This window comes from Pipistrellus hanaki (genome assembly GCF_964339955.1).
Source record: "Pipistrellus hanaki genome assembly, chromosome: 1".
In the NCBI taxonomy this organism is placed as follows: domain Eukaryota; kingdom Metazoa; phylum Chordata; class Mammalia; order Chiroptera; family Vespertilionidae; genus Pipistrellus; species Pipistrellus hanaki.
Genome location: NC_140503.1, coordinates 91,734,967 through 91,755,142, shown reverse-complemented (window position 1 = coordinate 91,755,142; position 20,176 = coordinate 91,734,967). Strand labels below are relative to the sequence as shown.

Genomic DNA, 20,176 nt, shown 5'->3' with positions numbered 1-20,176 from the left:
CTAATGACTGGGAAACAAATCCCTTATCATGTTAGGGGACTGAATTTTAGACATTAGAAATATCTGTATCGATAGGTAACTATAAATATGTATATAATTCTCAAGATGTGTGAAGAATTGAGTAAATCAGTTATGATAAAAACACATTTCATCTTTTTATTTAGGAGGATAATGTTATCTCAGGGCTAAACAAAAAACAGAAATAGAATTAATGCCAAACTTGTTTTTTTCTAGAAATCTGTATCATTAAACTATTGATATATGAAGTAATCAAAGAATATTTCATTTTGTTTAACTTCATTTCCAGTAACATTTTCTTTAATAATTACTTATTAAAATGTGTAATGTATTTATGTTGTGGTATTGTGTGGTACTGATAATCATATCAGAAATCCATCTATAATTTAAAAAAAATTTTATGAGCCTTCTGGTTAATAAATTAAAGAGAAACTTAAATTTCAATTTATATATACATTTTCTTATAAAAATGAAAGTTAATAAAAAAAGACCTTCAAACAAGAAATATATACTATGTTGGTACCAAATTCTATATGCTATGTAGAATGAAAATACAAGTTCAAGGCTGTAAACATTATGATATAACAGTTCACATAATATAAAACTTGGAAGCTAATAACAGTACTTCTTATGGTTGTTTTGAAGATTAAATTAATTTATATAGAATGTGCTTAGTACAATAATAGGCACATAAGTGCAATATAATTGTTATCTATTTTCTTGAAAATAGTCCTGAAAAGTGAACATTGTAACTTCTCAATTAAAAGTATTGCTTATAAAAACAGTTAAGGTCAGAAAAGTTAGGTAACTTCTCCAAAATCACATAGTAAATAATTAATTAATTAATTTTAAAAAGTGCATAAAAAAAGAAAAATATTGCTATTAAAATAAGCAATTTGGCTTCAGGTATCATTTAAAATTCTGGGTTCTTTCTAACTAAACTACACTGTCTCCATGAACCTGCATTTACCAAGTCAATTTCAAGCAGAAACCAGAAATTCTGAAGTTTTTCTCATAAAATTAAAAGTGTTGGAAAATGCACATTGTCAATTATAAAGCAAAAATCCCTAGGTTTAAGACTGATAAACATGTACTTGAACACTAGAGAGAGGAGCAAATACACAGAAATATATAATGATAATTTGTTTAAAGATTTAACAAAGCTCGGAGCTGACTGTCAAAGTATAGAATTTCAGGAGAAATTCTAGAATCATTTGCCAAAGTGTAGAATTATAGGATTATAATAATAAATTAGTGAGAGCAATAATAGACAAATGTTTAACATAAAAATAAAAAGTTTTACTTAGCTATTGATATTTTATTAGCACTAGAATAAAATATTTTTAGATGTTCTATCTTTGCCTTCAATTTTTGAAACTTTGTGAAACTATCCTATCTAATAAAAGGGGAATATGCAAATTGACCATCACTCCAACATACACGATGACTGCCCCCATGTAGTCAAAGATGGTTGCCCCCATGTGGACACAGATGGCCAGCAGGGGAGGACAGTTGGGCAGGACCAGGCCTGCAAGAGAGGGCAGTTTTGGGCAATCAGGCCAGCAGGGGAGGGTAGTTGGGAGGGACCAGGCCTGCAAGGGAGGGCAGTTGTGAGCAATCAGGCCAGCAGGGTAGGACAGTTGAGAGGGACCAGGCCTGCAAGGGAGAGCAGTTGGGGGCAATCAAGCCTACAAGGGAGGGCATTTAGGGGTGACCAAGTTGGCAGAGGATGGAAGTTGGGGGCGTCCTGACCTGCAGGGAAGGGCAGTTGAGGGGGGGGGGGACAGGGGAGGACTCAGGCCTGCAGGGGAGAGAAGTTGGGAGGGACCAGGCCTGCAGGGGAGGGCACTTAGAGATGATCAGGCCTGCAGGGGAGGGCTGTTAGGGGCAAACAGGCTGGTAGGGGAGCAGTTAGGCATCAATCAGGCTGGCAGGGGAGTGGTTAGGGGGTGATCAGGCTAGCAAGCAGAAGTGGTTGGGGGCACCAGATAAGCAGGCAGGCAAGCAATTGGGAGCCAGCAGTCCTGGATTGTGAGAGTGATTTCCGACTGACCATTTAGGTCTGATCCTACTAGGTCAGTCGGCCATACCTCAAGGAGTCCCAGATTGGAGAGGGTGCAGGCTGGGCTGAGGGACACAAGGCCCCACCCATGCACGAATTTCATGCAGCAGGCCTCTAGTTAACTATATAAACACAAAAGGGATGCTTAGCAGGGACAAAGGATATTTTGAGTGAATTTTTTCTTTTCTATTTTAAATTAACTTTATTGGGGTGATATTGGTTAATAAAATTATATAAGTTTCAAGTACACAATTCTATGATTCAACAGCTGTATAGTACATTGTATGTTTATTGCTACCGAAAGTCAAATCTTCCACTTTACCCTCTACTATCCTTCTAACCTTCCTTCTCTCTTTTTACTCTCTGAATACTAAACTGAAACTATAGTTCTCTTAACTTCATGAATTGAAAAAAGAAGTCAACTATAGAAAGGATCTGACAAAGGTCTGACCTAATGATGGAACCTCTTTATGATGTTTTTATTTCCTTTGTTAGTACATTATTCCCCAGAAGTCAAGGAAGTAGCAAAAGCAAAGGCAACACATAATTTTAATGTTGAACTGCTCAAAAATGTCTCAAACATCTATTTCTATCCTTCTTTCCTAAAACAGTACATATCAAGGCTTCATTAAATGTTTGCTCACTCCTAATTCTCCATATTGTAGGGAAATAATGTAGCAGGGATCATCTTCATGTGGGTGGGAAAGGTTGTACCTTTCAGGAGCAATTGAAAGGTTACTCTACCTTCCAAATGTGATATTTTTTTGGGAGGGTGGGGAGGGAAATTATATACTCAGTACTTCAAACTGAAAGAATGAATTTAATTTTTGAAGTGAAGAGCAAATTGTAAGGTAAAATTCTGTAATCTTCCAACTATAAGTGTCTTTTTTTATAGTATTTTGCTTAAAAGGACAAAATCTTCTGTAACTTTGCTAATACAAGTCATCAAAGTTAAATTAGGTAAAAAAGTAATACACAACAAGTTTTTTTTTGCATTCATTAACACTATCCTATATAATAAAGAGGTAATATGCAAAATGACCATCACTTCAACACACAAGATGGCCAACCCCATGTGGCCAAAGATGGCCACCACAAGATGGCCAGCAGGGGAGGCAGTTGTGGGCTATCAGGCCAGCAGGGAAGGGCAGTTGGGAGGGACCAGGCCTACAGGGGAGGGCAGTTAGGGGTGACCAGGTCTGCAGGGGAGGGCAGTTGGGGGTGACCAGGACTGTAGGGGAGGGCTGTTGTGGGGGGACCAGGCCTGCAGGGGAGGGCACTTTGCAGGGACCAGGGCTGAAGGGGAAGGCAGTTAGGGGCAATCAGGCCAGAAGGAGAGCAATTAGGTGTTGATCAGGCTGGCAGGAGAGTGGTTAGGTAGTGATCAGGCTGGCAAGCAGAAGTGGTTAGGTGCAATCAGGCAGGCTGGCAGGCGAGTAGTTCAGAACCTGCAGTCCTGGATTGTGAGAGGGATGTCCTAAATGGACAGTTGGACATCCCTCAAGGGGTCCCAGATTGGAGAGGTGCAGGCTGGGCTGAGAGACACACATCCCGCCCTGTCCCCCCATATACGAATTTCGTGTTCCAGGCCTCTAGTTTTATTAATAAAAAACATCCAAACTAAATATGTTAATATAATGTATAAGTTAGCATGACAAATATTTGATAACAAGCATACTTAAATACCTTACTTATGCATGTTAAACACAACCAAGTTAAAGGCAGATTATCAGCTCTTAGGCTACAGGAACCATAAATTATCAAATATTTCATTATTACTTAATTGGGAATGCACCTTTAATAATAGCACAAGATTTACTATGTGTTTCATAGAACTGACTGACAAATATGGAAGTGCTAATGCTTATATTATAGAAGGCAATCTGTTTTGACACATTACTATGAAACATACCCATCTTCCATAATTAAGGGTAATTTACAAATATATATGGAATAGTTCTAAAATGTACTGCAAAGAAGAAAAAAGCTATATATATATCAAATCAAGGAAAGTAAGAAAGAAAGATTAAAACTAGATGACAGAAATATTTATGATTCAATATACAAAATACAATTATACTACTATTAAATATATTATTTTGAGAAAATGACTTAATAATTTGGAATTCATTTTTGAAATTTACATTCTAAGAGTTCTAACTGACTTACATGACAAAATTTAAGTGCCTGGAATTATTATATATAAGGTCTGGATTTAAATTTTATACTTACGTACTCTTTTGCTACTTAAATATGATTTGAATTCATTATAGAAGAATAGCCTTAAGGCTCAGGAATATGTACTTTAGTCAGCTGGAAGTATATAATTTAACTTCATTTTGACCTTTTTCACTAACAGAAATCACAAGAAAAATTTGTGATTCTCTTGTTTGCTGTGACATGTTCATTCAACTCATCAATATTAATGATTATCATCTGGTCTACAGCTAACCCATGATATTTGCTTATTTTGTCCTCTTCTGGTTTCAGGCTTATGGTCAATTCAATGCAGATTCTGGTAACTAATAATGAAACTCAGAATAGTTAGATATGCATTTCTATAACCTTGTTAAAAAATCTGACAGAAGTTTAAATAATCTTTCAAACACTTATTTTTTTTTATTATCTGTAGATTACTTGACATTCATATAGAAAATCTGCTCTATTCTATGAATCTGTAAGTTGACAACTGTATTTAAAGAATACAAACGTTTATCTTTTTATATGGTGCCCTATATACCTAGGTACTTAAACATGTAATGAGGGCAAGATAAAAGAGAAGGAAAAAGACTAAATTCAGGACTCACAAATGCAAAAACCAGTGACACAAAAGACCTTGTTCAAAGACTAGAGTATGAAAGGAACCAGCAAGGCAGTACCTGTGCATCCTGCTTCATCTGCCTGAGCTTCAGGCCCCAGGATTTCTTGTCCTTCCTTTCCTGCAGAAATCAAAGAGCAAAAGATTAAAATACACCAACATGCCACAAACACTTTAACTTATAGGAATCTAAAAAGAAAATTCATAGATTATGTTTAAATTTGGATTTTTCCTTTTATAAATATAGTAATTTGTTCTTGAAAAGTAAAGCTTTTAAGAGATTTTTCTTTTCTTTTTTACAGATGCATAGTTTCATTGTGTAAGTGTACCATAGTGTTTTTATCAACTCACCTACTGATGGGCACTCGGGCTGTTTCTAGATCTCAGCTATTGTAAATAATGCCGCTATGAACATAGGTGTGTGTATTTTCTTTGATTGGTGTTTCAGGCTTCTTAGGATATATTCCTAGAAGTGAGATGCTTGGTCAAATGGCAGTTCCATTTTTAATTTTTTGAGGAAACTACACACTGTTTTTCATAGTGGTTGTAAGCAGTCTGCCCTTCCACCAGCAGGGGACTAGGATTTCTTTTTCTCTACATTAGGGGTGTCGAACTCAATCAGAGAAGGGGCCAAAATCTAAAATCCAGCCTAAATTGCGGGCCGAATCGTTTACTGAACAGTCATAAACTGACAATGTCATAAACTGACAGCGGAGTGCAGTGATGACAGCGCGGTGCGGGCCACATTGCAAGGCCTGGCGGGCTGGATTTGGCCCGCGAGCCTTGTGTTTGACACATGTGCTCTACATCCTCACCAGCACTTGTTTGTTGATTTATTGATGGTAGCCATTCCAGAAAATTCACTTGTTTTAATTTGTATCTATCTGATGATTATTAGTGACAATGAGCATTTTTTCATGTCTCTTAATTCATTTGTATTTCCTCTTTGGAGAAGTGTATATTTAGATTCTCTGCCTATTTTTTAATTGGATTGTTTGTCTTTCTTTTGTTGAATTGTATGAGTACTTTATATATTTTGGAATATAATCCCTCTAACCTTTTAGATAGCATAGAGAGACAGACCCTAGGAGGTATTATGCTAAGCAAAATAAGCTGGTCAGAGAAAGATAAATATCACATGATCTCACATATATTTGAAATCTAATGAACAAAAGAAACTGACCAAAAAAAAAAATACATCAAGAGACATGAAGCATGCAACAGACTGATGATTCTCAGAGGGAAGGGCAGGGGAGATAAATCAAAGAATTTATATGCATATATGCATAACCCATGGACACAGACAATAGTGCAGTGAAGGTCTGGGGATGGGCTGCTAGTGGGGAGGGGAAGATGAAGGGGGAGGGAATTCAAAAATAAATTCCAAATTATTAAGTCATTTCCTCAAAAAAAAGAAATATCTGGGGAAAAATTGGGGGGGGGGGGGATAAAGCTTATAGAAAAAGTAAAGCTTTAGAAAAAATTAAGCAGATGTTTTACCAAACTCACACAAAAAATTTAGAAAAGCAAAATCAGTGAAGATTTATATATAATTATGAAATTATAAATATATTAGAATTATAAGCACAGTGGGGTATTAGTATTATTTGTTGTTGTTAATTCTCACCCCAGGATATTTTTACATTGATTCTTTAGAGGGAGTGGAAGAGTGGGGGAGAGACAGAGAGAGAAACATTGATGTGCTAAAGACATATCAATTGGTTGCCTCCACACACACCCAAACCTAGGGCTGTGAATTGAGCCTGCAACTGAGGTATGTACCCTTGATCGGAATTGAACCTAGATCCTTCAATCTATAAGCTGATGCTCTATCCACTAAGCCAAACTGGTCAGGGTGGATATTAATATTTTTTTAGTAGAGGGGCTCCACTAACCATTTCTTCCCCAAAGCACAGATTTCTATGTCTTAGGCACTGCACAGATTCTCTATAAACTTATTTCCTTTAACTTTCATAACTACCTACTTTATAACTTAAAAACAAACAAACAAACAAACAAAAAAACTTAAGTCTCAAGGAGGTTAAATAACTTTCTCAAGGACATGAAGTTTTAGATGACAGAAGTAGAATTTAAATGAAAGTCTGAATGGCTGCAAAACTTCTTTTTACTATACCATTGCTTGTCTAACTAGAGTACTACACAACTAGAAGTTGGGCCCAAATTTCATTCTGCCCAGAGTTAAGACGCAAGGTACTATACTTCCTCCCCACCCCCATTCTATTCATTATTCTAACTAAGGACAAATAGTAGTAAATAATAACAAGGGTACTGATAAACATTTCTAGGTGCCTTTTATCCTCCTCTGTCACCTATACCTATGTTTATTTGGTTAGTGCTACCTAAACAAACCAAGTAGTCTGATTCTAGTCTTTTACACAGAATAAGATCAGAGAGAGTCAATATATGGATTATTTGGGCAAGTAAAAAGTATACTTTACATATTCAGGTACATTTTATTTATTAAGATTTATTAAGAACATATATAGATAAGAAAGACATGAAGAAGTTAAAAACTGCTTTTTTAAAAAAATATCATAATTATTATCAGAATACTTATAAAGACATACTGAAACATTATGCAGTTATCAGTTCCCCAATCAAATCCCACTGAATATGTCAATCAAAAACCTTTATTTAGATTTTCCCTAAGTTTGATAATTGAATGGAGAAACAGAACACTAATCAAGTAAAATCTTTGCTCACATAAAAGCATGCATTTATTTAAGTGCCTTGGATTATCAGATGGATTTATTCAGATTTACTCATTAACTTAAAAAATATTTTATTGAATTTTAGAGAGAGAGGGAGGGAGGAGGAAGACAGCAATTTGTTGTTCCAATTATTTAAGCATTCATTGGTTGATTCTTGTATTGCCCTGACTGGGGATCGAACCCATCACTTTGGCATATTAGTACTTAAAGATGATCACTATAAAAAAGTTAAAACATGTGCAAGCCTCTTTAGATCAGCATTAAAGAAACACTATATAAAGTATATAATAATGATATTAACTTATGCTGAAGAATTCTCACTTTATACTTGCCATAAGCAAAATGACAATATAAAAATCACTTGTAAAGTATTTCCATTACTGTTAGATAAGTACCAGAGTTTGCTAAGTGTCTGAAAATCTCTAATACCCTATTTCTTCTTTCCAAAGCATCTACTGAAATGAAAATAATAAATAGTATGCTTTTGGGTAATTATATATAGTAATATATTAATTATTATATATCTATGCCCTCTATTTTTCCTTAAATAAAAATAAAAATCATCAGAGTTGCCTGTTAAGTGGAAGTTAACAATGATAGTAAGGGTTAAAATAATATTTTGGAAATTACTATTTTTTTAACTTATAGTTATAGTCACTTAAACACTGTCTGCAATACAATTATTTATTCACTTTTTCATTCCTTCATTACTCCTTAGAATATAATAATCTAGGCTCCTTCCTTAGATGAGCATTTAATATAGTTCAGAATCTGGTCCCTGACTTATTTACCACAATTTAAAAACTGGAAGTCTCCATTCTTTCCCTTATTTTGGGGGCTAGAATTTTGGTTCAACAACTAAAAACATGTTGACTAATGAAAACAGAAAGACCCTAAAGCTCGCCTGTAATGTGGACATACTTTTCTCTGCTGAGTGCTATCCAGGAACAGGCTCTTTCCTGTTCCATCCATGACTAGCACAAAGATATTCTGGAACAGAGGCTGTTCTGCATTATATGTGAATCTAAAACTACTTTTGATTGTTTGTGAATCTATAATTATATCAAAAGTAAAAGTTTAATTTAAAAAGAGAAAATATCACAAATTTAAGTTAAAAGAGGCAATCACTTGTTCATTTTGCATTAATATGGAAGTTCTAGCAAGTAAAAACAAAGATGTCAAATGCAATTAATTTTAGTTAAAAATCCAAAAGAATCCAATGGCAGAATAGCTCTGCCCAAAATACAAGACTGATTACTTAGTACAGCCCATGTACTAAATTCTAAAACTTGCATTTTTGAAATTCATACTAATGTGTTTATAACCATTTCTAACCATGTGTTTGTGGGAATATTTTACAGCAATCCTATATAATAAAGAGGTAATATGCAAATGGTCATTACGCTGTGACAGATAACAACAGATCTACAGGAGGGCAGGGTAGAGAGCTATGTGGCTGGGATGGCCAGCTGAGGTGTGCGCAGGGCCACAAGTCTCTAATAAGGCAAGGTGGCTAACTGAATCAGATTTTCTTTTCCTGCTTTCATCTCTTCCTGTACAACACACATCAACACACACAATACATATTTGTACCTGCCTTTACTCAAGTTGTTCTTTCTGTTTAAGATCCATTACCCTTTCCATCTGAATAACTTCTACTCATTTAGTTCTTTAAAGATCAGTTCACATTTTTCTCATTTTGTGTCTTCTTTGACCCTGCTCTCTGCTCTTCCCTCCCTATTGTCTCTATTATAGAAATATGATACAAAAACCTTAAAAATACTTAAAAATTTCCAAAATTTAATAAAAGATGCAAATCAATATATTCAAGAAGTAAATTGAATCTCAAGCAGGATAAAGCCTCCAAATTCCAGGCTGAAACTATCAATCAAACTCTAAAAACTAAAGTTAAAAAAAATCCTGAAAAGAGCCAGAGAACATAATACATAACTATGAAGGGACAATGATTCAAAAAGATAGCAGACACAAACAACATTATGGTTATTGGCCTGAGGGAAGAGGGGAAGAGGGCTAGATGAAGATGGACAAAGAGGGGGTAAGTGAGGACATCTGTAATAGTGTAAACTAACAAACAAAATAGTCCTGGCTGGATGGCTCAGTTGGCTTTAGCATCGTTCTATAAATTTGTGGGTTTGATTCCCAGTCATAGCATATACCTAGCTTAAGGGTTTGATTCCCTGGTTGGGTGCTTATGGAAGAGAAAGAGGGAAAATTATATTAGTGGGAAACTTGAAATTTCAGGACTGCAAGAGAACAAGAGAAATTATATAGTTCATGTGACAAGTGCAACATAAAGGAGGGAGGGTAATGGGACTCATATAGGTTTCTATATTTCACCTGGAGTGGTACAATATTAGTTCTAAGTAGAATGAAAATTTAAGTAAGTATGCACATTCTAATCCTTAGAGAAACTACTAAAAAATTATATAAAGGGATAAAGTAAAATAAAAATAGAATACTAAAATATATTCAAATGATCCAAAATAGGACAAGAAAGGAAAAACAGAAGAACAACAAAGCAAAGAGGACAAACAGAAACCAAATACTATATAATGGTAAATCTAAATCCAAACACCAAAAGTTATATTAAATGTAAATAGTCTAAAAATCCAATTAAGTACAGAGATTTTAGAGTAGATTTTAAAAAACCAAGCTCCATCTAGAGTTATTTAATATCTAATAATATGGGCAGGTTAAAAGTAAAAGAATGTAAAAAATATACCAATGAAACACTCATTGAAATACAGAGAGGGCAATTATCCTATACAATAAAAGACTAATATGCAAATAGACTTAAGGCGGAACAACTGGACAACCAAACAACTGGTCACTCTGATGCCTGCTGACCACCATGGGGCATATGTGGAACATGGTGGGTCTTGGCTGCAGCGAGATGGTGGAGCAGGTGAGCGGAGGTACCAGACCAAGGTAGGTTGCTTGTCACTTTCATTGGGGCAAGCCTCTGGTGGTTACTGACTATTCTTCGCTCCCACACACCACGGTCCTGCCTGGCACTCGCACCTGCCTGGTGTCAGCCCCGATTGCTTAGCTCTATCAGAGGGTGTGAGTGGTGGCTGCAGGCCCTGTTCGTCCATCAGGGCTTCTCCACCTTGCCCTGCTCCTGAGGGGCGATCAGGGCCGACAGCCACCACTTGCACCCACTGCCGACAATGTTCTCAATCGCTCAGTGCCTTCAGTGGATATGAGCCATGGCTGCTGGCTCCAATCACCTCTCAGTTTTAATATGAAAGTAGATTTTGGAGCTAAGAAAATTATCTAAAATACAGAGAAACATTACATACTGATAAAAGCTAATTCACAAAGAAGACATAATCTTAAGTAGGAATGGATCCGGTAACAGAGCTTCAAAATACATAACTGACAGATCAGAGTTTAAAGGCAAACCCATGATTATAACTGGAGACATCAATACACATTAATGACAACTTAAAAACTTTAAAATAATGATATCATATAAAGTATATTCTCTCACTATAATTTATTTAAAGTAGATATCAATAGCATAAAGGTAAGAAAAAATCTCCACTATGGAAATTATATACTTTTAAAGAACCCCTGGGTCAAAGGGAAAATGAAAAACAACAGATAAAAATTTAAAATAGGTACCAAAGTAGTGCTTAAAGGGTAATTTATAGTATTAAAATAGACGCCCGGTGCATGAAATGCATGCCCTGGGGGAGGAGGTCCCTCAGCTTGGCCTACATCCTCTTGCAGTCTGGTATCCCTCTCACAGTCCAGGATCCCTCTTGCAGTTCAGGATCCCTCGCTCCTTACTGCCTGCCTGTTCGCTGCTCCTTACCACGTGGCTCGCTGTTCTTTATCACTGCCACAGAGGCAGGAGAGGCTCCCTCCGCCAGCCAGCGGTGAGCCGGGCTTCTGGCTGAGTGGCATTCCCCCTGTGGGAGTGCACTGACCACCAGAGGGCAGCTTCTGCATTAGTCTGCTCCCTCATGGTCAGTGTACATCATAGCAACTGGTTGTTCCACCATTTGGTGGGTTTGCATATTAGAGTTTTATTACATAGGACTAGAGGCCTGGTGCAAGAAATTCGTGCTTGGGGGTGAGGTTTGTCCCTAAGCCTGGCCTGCACCCTCTCCAATCAGGGATCCTTCTCACAATCCGGGACCACTGGCTCCTAACTGTTCACCTGCATGCCTGCCTGATCATCCCCTAACTGCCCCCTGCCAACCTGGTGGCCCATCAACTGACCCCCTGTTGGCCTGGTTGCCCTAAACTGTGCCTCTGCCATCTTAGTCACCCCCTAACTGTCCAGAAGGAAGTTGGATGTCCAGCCACCTGGTCTAATTAGCATATTACCCTTATACTTATGGTATAAAAGAAAGTCTCAAAACAAAATTCTCATATCTTTGTTAAAACATAAAAAAGAGCAAAACAGCCCTAGCCAGTTTGTCTTGGTGGATAGAGCCTGCAGACTGAAGGGTCCTGGATTGATTACAGTTAAGGGCTCAATCCCCTGTATGAGGGCCCGCAGGAGGCAACTGCTCAATGATTCTCTCTTATCATTGATGTTTCTATTTCTCTCTCCCTCTCCCTTCCTCTCTGAAATCAATATAAATATATATTTTTAAAGAAGAGCAAAAGGAACCCAGCACAAAGAGAAGGAAGTAATAAAGAGCAAAAAACAAAATTACAAACAAAAGAGTAAAAAATGAAACAAAAAAGCTGATTCTTTGAAGAGATAAGTAAAATTGACAAATCTGCAGTAAGACTAACAAAAAAGAGTGATGCCACAATTTACTAATATTAGAAATGAAAAGGTAATACCATACTAAAAAGCCAGCAGATATTTAAAAATAATTCTGGACCTACTATGAGTTCAAATATTAAACATTATAATATGCACTTCTGACTCTTAAAAAAGTTTATTCATATTTAAAAAAATGACTGATAGTAGGTATTAAATGACTGATAGTAAGTTTGCCCACCACCCATCATCAACTCGTCTTCCATCATCATATATTTGATATCCTTACTACCACCCTTTATAATGATCATGTATCATAGAAATGATAACTTGAAACCTATGTAATCTCATTAATCAATGCCATTCCAATAAATTTAAAAAGAAAAAAAATTGAATGTAAAATAAAGTCAATGTTTTCAGTGTATCAGATATTATACATTGTAACTACTTACACTTAAAATGAAACATTTTATATGCCCACTAAGCAACCTGTGAGTCAGTACATAATCAGTTTACAAAATAGAAATCAGGAGGACTAATAATAGCACCTCTTAGGATAGGTTGTGAGGATTAAATTAAGTAATAGAGTATGTCCATGGTACTATACCAGGCATATAGTAAGTGCTATGTAATTATTAGCTATTTTCCTAAAAGCAGACTTGTAAGATTCACATCTTTACACACATAAACTTGAAAACTTCTATCAATTTCTCAAAACTAGAAGCTACTAAAACTTAAAAAGATAAAATGGCTATCCTAAATATTCCTATAACTATTTTAAAGACTGAATTTATAGTTTAAAACCTTTCTTTGAACCCAAACAAAACAAAACCCCAGATCTAAACACTTAAAGAAGAAATAGCACTAAATTTAAACAATCTTCAATAAAACAAAAAAGGAAAGGAACACTTTGCAATTCATTTTATGAGGTCAGGATTACCTTGATACCAAAGACATATAACAACAGTACAAAAAGAAAGAAAATTATAGACCAATATCTCTCATGAACATTGATTAAAAAATCTTCAACAATATATTACATTACCAAGTCAATTTCAGCAATATATGAAAAAAAAAAAAAGACTGAAGTGGAGCTTTTCACTAGGGAATCTAAAGGTGGTTAAATATTTGGAAAATGCATTTTACTGTATTAACAGGTTAAAGAAGCACAAACACACGATCATATCAAGTGAGGGAAAAAGAATTTAAATTTGAAGAAATTTCAGTATCTGTTCAGGATGAAAACTCTCAGCAAACTAGGAATCAAAATTTAGTTTGATAAGGGGAAACTAAACAAATCTGTAGCTAACATTATTCTTAAGGGTAAAAGACTGAATACTTACCCTCTAAAATGGGAAAAAAGGAAAAATCTTCACCTTTACCATTCCTGACAATTTGTAATAAATCAATAAAAATATAAGATATACAGATTAGAAAGAAATAAATCAAGCTGTCTGTATTTGAGAAGATTATCTACATGAAATTTCCAAGGAAATCTACAAAAAAATTCCTAGAACTACCAAATTCACAGGATCCAAGGTCAACACACAAAAATTAGTCATATTGCTTATTATTTAACAACAATGAACAAATGCAAAAAATAAAAAAATGGAAATTAATTAAAAATAAATATTTCCAACAGTTTATCCTTCCAAAAAACAAATACATAGGTGTAAATCTCACAAATCATGTTTATTATCTTTGTTTTGAAAAACAAAGCATTGAACAAAAGGACCTATGGCGGTATAAAAAAAAAAATCAACATACAAAAATAAGCTGCATTTTTACACACTACCTGAAAGAGAAATAAAAGTCTCATTTATAATAGCATCAAAACAAAACAAAACAACAATAAAAAATACATAAATTTAACAAGGAAGTTAAAGATTTGTACATTAAGAACTAAAAGACACTGATGAAAGAAACTGAAGAGACAAATATATATAAAGATATCCTGTGTTCATAATTTATAGAAGAATTCATATTGTTAAAACGTTTATACTACTCATAGCCATCTATAGATTCAATACAACCCCTATCAAAATCCCAGATGTATATTTTTTTACAGAAATAGGAAAACCCTTACATTTATATGGCATCGCAAAAAAACCCTGAACAACCAAAGCAATCTTAAGAAGTAAGAACAATGCAGGATATATCACACTTTATGATTTAAAACTATACCACATGGCTATAGTAATCAAAACAGTATGTTACTGGCCTAAAAAAAAGACACATAGACTAATGGAAAAGAAGGAGAGCCCAGAAGTAAATTCCTACATATAGTGGTCAACTAGTATTTGACAGAGGAGTAATAATTCTCAATGGGATAAAATATAGTCTCTTTAATAAATGATGTTGGAAAACTAGACATCCATATGCAAAAGAATAAAATTGGACTCCTATCTCACACAACTCACAAAAATTAACTTGAAATAGACTAGATTTTAATATAGCATGAAACAATAAAAACCCTAGAAGAAAATATGGGAAAAAGTACCTTGACACTGGTCTCAGCGTTGTTGTGCGTGTATTTATGGGAACAAATGCACAGGCAACAAAATAAAAATAAAAAATGGACTATAAACTAAAAACCTTCTCCACAGCAAAAGAAACAACCAACAAAATAAAAAGGAAATCTATGGAATGAAAGAAAATGTCTGGTAACCACTCTGAAAAGGAGTAAATATTTAAAATATATAAGGAATTCATATAACTTGAAAGAAAAACAAATAATCAATTTAAAAATGGGTAAAGGACAGGAATAGACGTTTTTCCAAAGAAGATATACAGATGGCTCACACATACATAAAAAGGTGTGTTCAATATTATTTATTAGAAAAATGCAAATCAAAACCACATTGAAATATCACCTCATATCTGTCAGAATGGCTATTATTAAAAAGACAAGAGCTTACAAATGCTGGTGAAGATGTGGAGAAAAGGGAACTCTCATGCACTGTTGGTGAGATTGCAAATTGGTGCAGCCACTATGAAAAACAGTGTGGAAGTTCCTAAAAAAATTAAAAATAGAACTATCACTTTAGTTAGTTCTTCCCCTCTTCCCATGTATATGTTTATTATTTATATCAATATGGATGCATGGATATAAATGTCTAATCACTATATTGTATACCTAAAATTAATACAACATTGTTAACTGTAATTAAAAAATAAAAATAAAAAATTAGCAATACCATATGATCCAGCAATCATACTTCTGGATACATATCTGAAGGAAAAGAAACAATTATATGAAATATCTGCACTCCCATGTTTATTGGGGCATTATTCACAATAGCCAAGCCATACAAACAACCAAAGTGTCCATCCTATATAATAAAAGCCTAATATGCTAAGTGTCTGGTTGTCCAATCGGCTGTTCAACCAATCAAAGTGTATATGCTAATGTTATGCTAAGGCAACTCAACCTCTCACTATGATGTGTACTGACCACCAGGGGGCAGACAGTCGACCGTTTGACCAGTTGCTATGATGTGCACTGACCACCAGGGGACAGACACTCTGACTGGTAGGTTAGCTTGCTGTTGGGATCTGGCCAATCGGGACTGAGTGAGATGGGCTGGGCACACCTGGAGCCCTCCCGCAGTCCCTCCCTGACTGGCCAACCTCCTACATCTCTCCCCGCCCTGACTGTGCTGGTGGGTTCCCTCAGCCTGGCTTGTATCCTCTCCCAATCCGGGACCCCTTGGGGGATGTCGGAGAGGTGGTTTTGGCCCAATCCCACAGGCTAGGCCAGGGGACTCCACTGATACATGAATTTGTGCACTGGGCCTCTAGTTAGTGATAAATGGATAAAGTAAATTATATATATAATATATAATTATATATATAATATAAAATATAATACCATAAGAGGTAATATGCATATTGACCTTTATGTCCTCACAACATGGCTGCCTATGACCAGGCTGGCTGGGGGATTAGTGAGGGATGACCAAACAACTGAACAGCAGGCTTCATGGGGCAACCAGGCTGGTGGGGGTAGGGGGGCTGTGAGGGGCAACCAGGCCAACAGGGGGGCAGTTAGGGGCAACCAGGCCAGCAGGTGGGACAGGAAGAGGTGACCAGGCCATCAGGGGGGGGGGTGAGTTAGAAATGATCAGGCTGGTGGGGGTGGGGCAATTGGGGGTGACCAGGCTGGCAAGGGGGGTGCAGTTGGGGGTGACCAGGCTGGCAAGTGGGGGGCAGTTGGAAGCAATTAGGCTGGCATGGGGGCAGTAGGGGTAACTAGGGCTTGCAGGGGGGACAATTGGGGGCAACCAGGCCAGCAGGGAGGGGACAGTTAGGGGTGACCTGGCTGGCAGGAGGGGGCGGGTAGTTAGGAATGACCAGGCCTACAGCGGGGTGGGGGTGAGGGACGGGGACGGGGCAGTTAGGGGTGATCAGTCTGGCAGGCAGAGGCAGTGAGGGGCGATCAGGCTGGTGGGGGTGTCAGTTAGGGGTAACCAGGCAGGCAGGTGAGCAATTAGGAGCCAGCAGTCCAGGATTGTGAGAGGGATGTCCAACTGTCAGGATCGGGCCTAAACCAGGAGTGAGACATCCCCAGAAGAGTTCCGGATTGGAGAGGGTGCAGGCTGGGCTGAGGGGGACCCCCCCCCCCCCATGCATGAATTTCGTGCACCAGGTCAAATCCTGCAATTTGCAATAATATGGATGAACCTGAGGGCATTATACTAGGTAAAATAAGTCAGACAGGGAAAGATAAATAATATATCATCTCCTTATATACAAAATCTTAAAAAACTTAACTCATAGAAACAAAATATAGATTGTTGGTTGCCAGGTGCTGGAGGGTGTGTGTGGGAAAAATGGCAATCAAAAGGTACAAACTTCCAGTTATAAGATGAAAAAATTCTGGGAACCTCATGTACAGTAGTTAACAATACTTTATTGTTTACTTGGAAGTTCTAAGAGAGTAGGTTTTAAATGTTCTCACTACACACAAAAAATGGTAACTATGTGAGGCAATGAATGTGTTAATTAACCTTACTATAATAATCATTTCATATTATAAACATGCATTAAATCACATTGTATATATTAAACTTACAGAATATTACATATCAAATATATCTCAATAAAACTGGAAAAAAATAAAAGTTTTTCTCATAAGCACAAAAAACCCCAAAGAAGATCTAAATAGAGAGATAAATCACATTCATTAACTGGAAAATTCCTAAACATGATAAAGATGTTAAATAACTCCAACTTGATCTATAGATTTAATAAAATTGAAATAAAAATCCCAGCAGGATTTTCAGATAGATAAGATTATTTTAAAATTCACATGGAAAGGTAAAGGAACTGCAATAGTCATCAAAACAATTTTTAAAAAGAAAATGTTGAAGGAATATCACCTAATTTTAAGAAATACTATTAAGTTACAGTAATAATATATGATATCGGCAAAAGGATAGACACACAGATAAACAGAACAGAGTCCAGAAATATACTCCCACAGATTTCTAATAAAGGTACAAAGGCAATTCAATAGGGAAAGGGATAGCCTTTCAACAGTGTGGAACAATGCGACATCCACATTAAAAAAAAAAATGAACCTCACTTTAATCTTCTATTTTATAAAAAACTAGGGCCTGTTGCAGGAAGATTCCTGCAAGAACAGGGCTTCTGGCAGGCTTCTCTCCCACCACTGCCACTTGCCCCCCCCCCCCCCCCCCCCCCCCCCCCCCCCCCCCCGCCCTCCCGCTGTGGCAGGCGGGGGCGGGAGGGGCTTGCGGCGCCACCTCCGCTCTCCCATTGCTGCGGCTGCTGCTGTGGCCACATGCGCCACCCGTGTTTTTCCTCCAGCAGCCATCTTGCTTTCCACTTTCCCTCCCTCTTCCTTCCATGCTGTCTTCAGTCTTCACTCCTCCCTCCCTCAGTGTATGCAAATTAACCACCAACTTTGTTGGGTTAATTTGCGTGACTCTCTCTGATTGGCTGTGGGAATAGCGAAGGTACAGTCAATTAGCATTTTTCTCTTCTATTAGTGTAGATTAACTCAAAATAGATCATAGATCTAAACAAAAAAGAGAAGGACACAATGGAGAAAATTCTGGTGATCTAGGGTTAAGTAAAAAGTTCTTGAACATGACACCAAAAGTGTAATAAATAAAAGAAAAAATTGGTAAAATTGACCTAATCAAAGTCTAAAAGTTTTTCTCCATGAAAAACTATGATAAGAGAATGAAAAGGCAAACTAAAAACAGGGAAAAATATTTACTACAACTATAAGGAATGCTGAAAACAATAATAAAACAAAAGTAAAATAAATAACCTGATTAGAATATGAACAAAAGACATGAACAGACACTTCACTGAAGAAGATATTCAGATAGCAAATAAACTCATTAAAAAATGTTCAAACTTATCAGTCATTAGGGAAAAGAAAGTGAAAACATCTAGTATAAAAAATACATTTTAGAATGGCTGAAGTAAAAAACAACTGGTAAAATTAAATGTGAGAATGTGGAAAAGGTGGATCTTTCATACATTACTTGTGGGATGGTATAGCCACTCTGGAAAACAGTTTTGTATTTTCTTAAAACATTATACATTTAACACATTACTCAACACTACCACTTCTAGGTACTTACCCTAGAGAAATGAAAACCATGTTTAAACCCCCCCCACATATATACAAATGTTAATAGCAGTTCTAATCATAATCTCCATAAATATCCCCAAATGTCTTTCAGTGGATAAATGGATAAGTATATTGATGTATCCATAAAATGGAATAAAACTCAACCATAAAAAGTCAAACAACTGATGCAACATCTTGAATAAATTTCAAAGACATGCTGTGTGAAAGCAGTGCAAATGTTTCATATTATATGATTTTGTTCATCTGACATTCTGAAAAAGACAAGCTATAGTGACAGAGAATAGATCATGGTACCAGGGTTTGTGGTGGGAGAAAGGTATGACTAAAAAGGGGTAGCAGGTAGGGTCCTTGGTACTACAATTAAAAAAATGTGAAATCGGAAATAGATCCTCTCCTACAGTATACAGAAAGAAATGACACTGTCAACATTTAGACTTTTGCCCTAGTGAGATCTGTGAAGAACTTATGAACTACAGAGACTGTATGATAATAAATGTGTTGTTTAAGCTATTAACTGTTGTAGTAATTTGTTACATCAGCAACAGAAAGCCAATAAAGTGGTTAAATAAGTTTAGAGCAAGGAGGAAAATGAGAATAACTTCCATTTCCTGGCTAACTAATAAGTGTTCAATATTGTTTCATTTTTCCTGTCCTAGTTTTATCAGACATTATAAATCTGAAAGCCATTACTGGAACTTAGCCTTGCTGGGGAACACAGAAAATTCAAAATGAATACAGGACTTGGCAACTTCTCTGAAGATATTTACAATCTACAGGGCTATATAAGGAATTTGAGGCTTTTAAATTTAAAATCCTATCTAATAAAAGAGTAATATTCAAATTAACCATAACTTCATCACAAAGATGGTGGCACCCATAGCTACAAGATGGCAGCACCCAGTCCCCTCAGCCCCACCAGAGTCCCCCAGTCCTGAGGAGGCAGCCGCTGAGAATGAGAAGCATGAGTGGCCTGATTTCATTGCCATGGTGACAAGTGTTCCACCCTGGTGGACCTTTGGACAGTGGGCACAGAGCTTCCCGACCCCGGCTGCGGAGGGCCTCTGGGCAACGCACATGCAAAGAGCGGCCAGGCCCCACAAAGAGCTACTGGTGAACGGATTCGTGCGCAGGGCTACTAGTATAAAAATGAAACATAAACAGCCCTGGC

At 36.6% G+C, this 20,176-nt stretch overlaps 1 protein-coding gene across 12 annotated transcripts in view; it reads right to left on the bottom strand.

Moving 5' to 3' along the window:
* Positions 1-20,176, bottom strand: part of ZEB1 (zinc finger E-box binding homeobox 1) — a 225,142-nt gene that overhangs the window by 38,470 nt on the left and 166,496 nt on the right. For all 12 annotated transcript variants that reach the window (XM_084875671.1, XM_084875669.1, XM_084875660.1 and 9 more), the window contains one exon: positions 4,960-5,019. In XM_084875671.1, the coding sequence (XP_084731797.1) occupies positions 4,960-5,019 (60 nt within the window). The remainder of the gene's footprint in view (positions 1-4,959; positions 5,020-20,176) is intronic.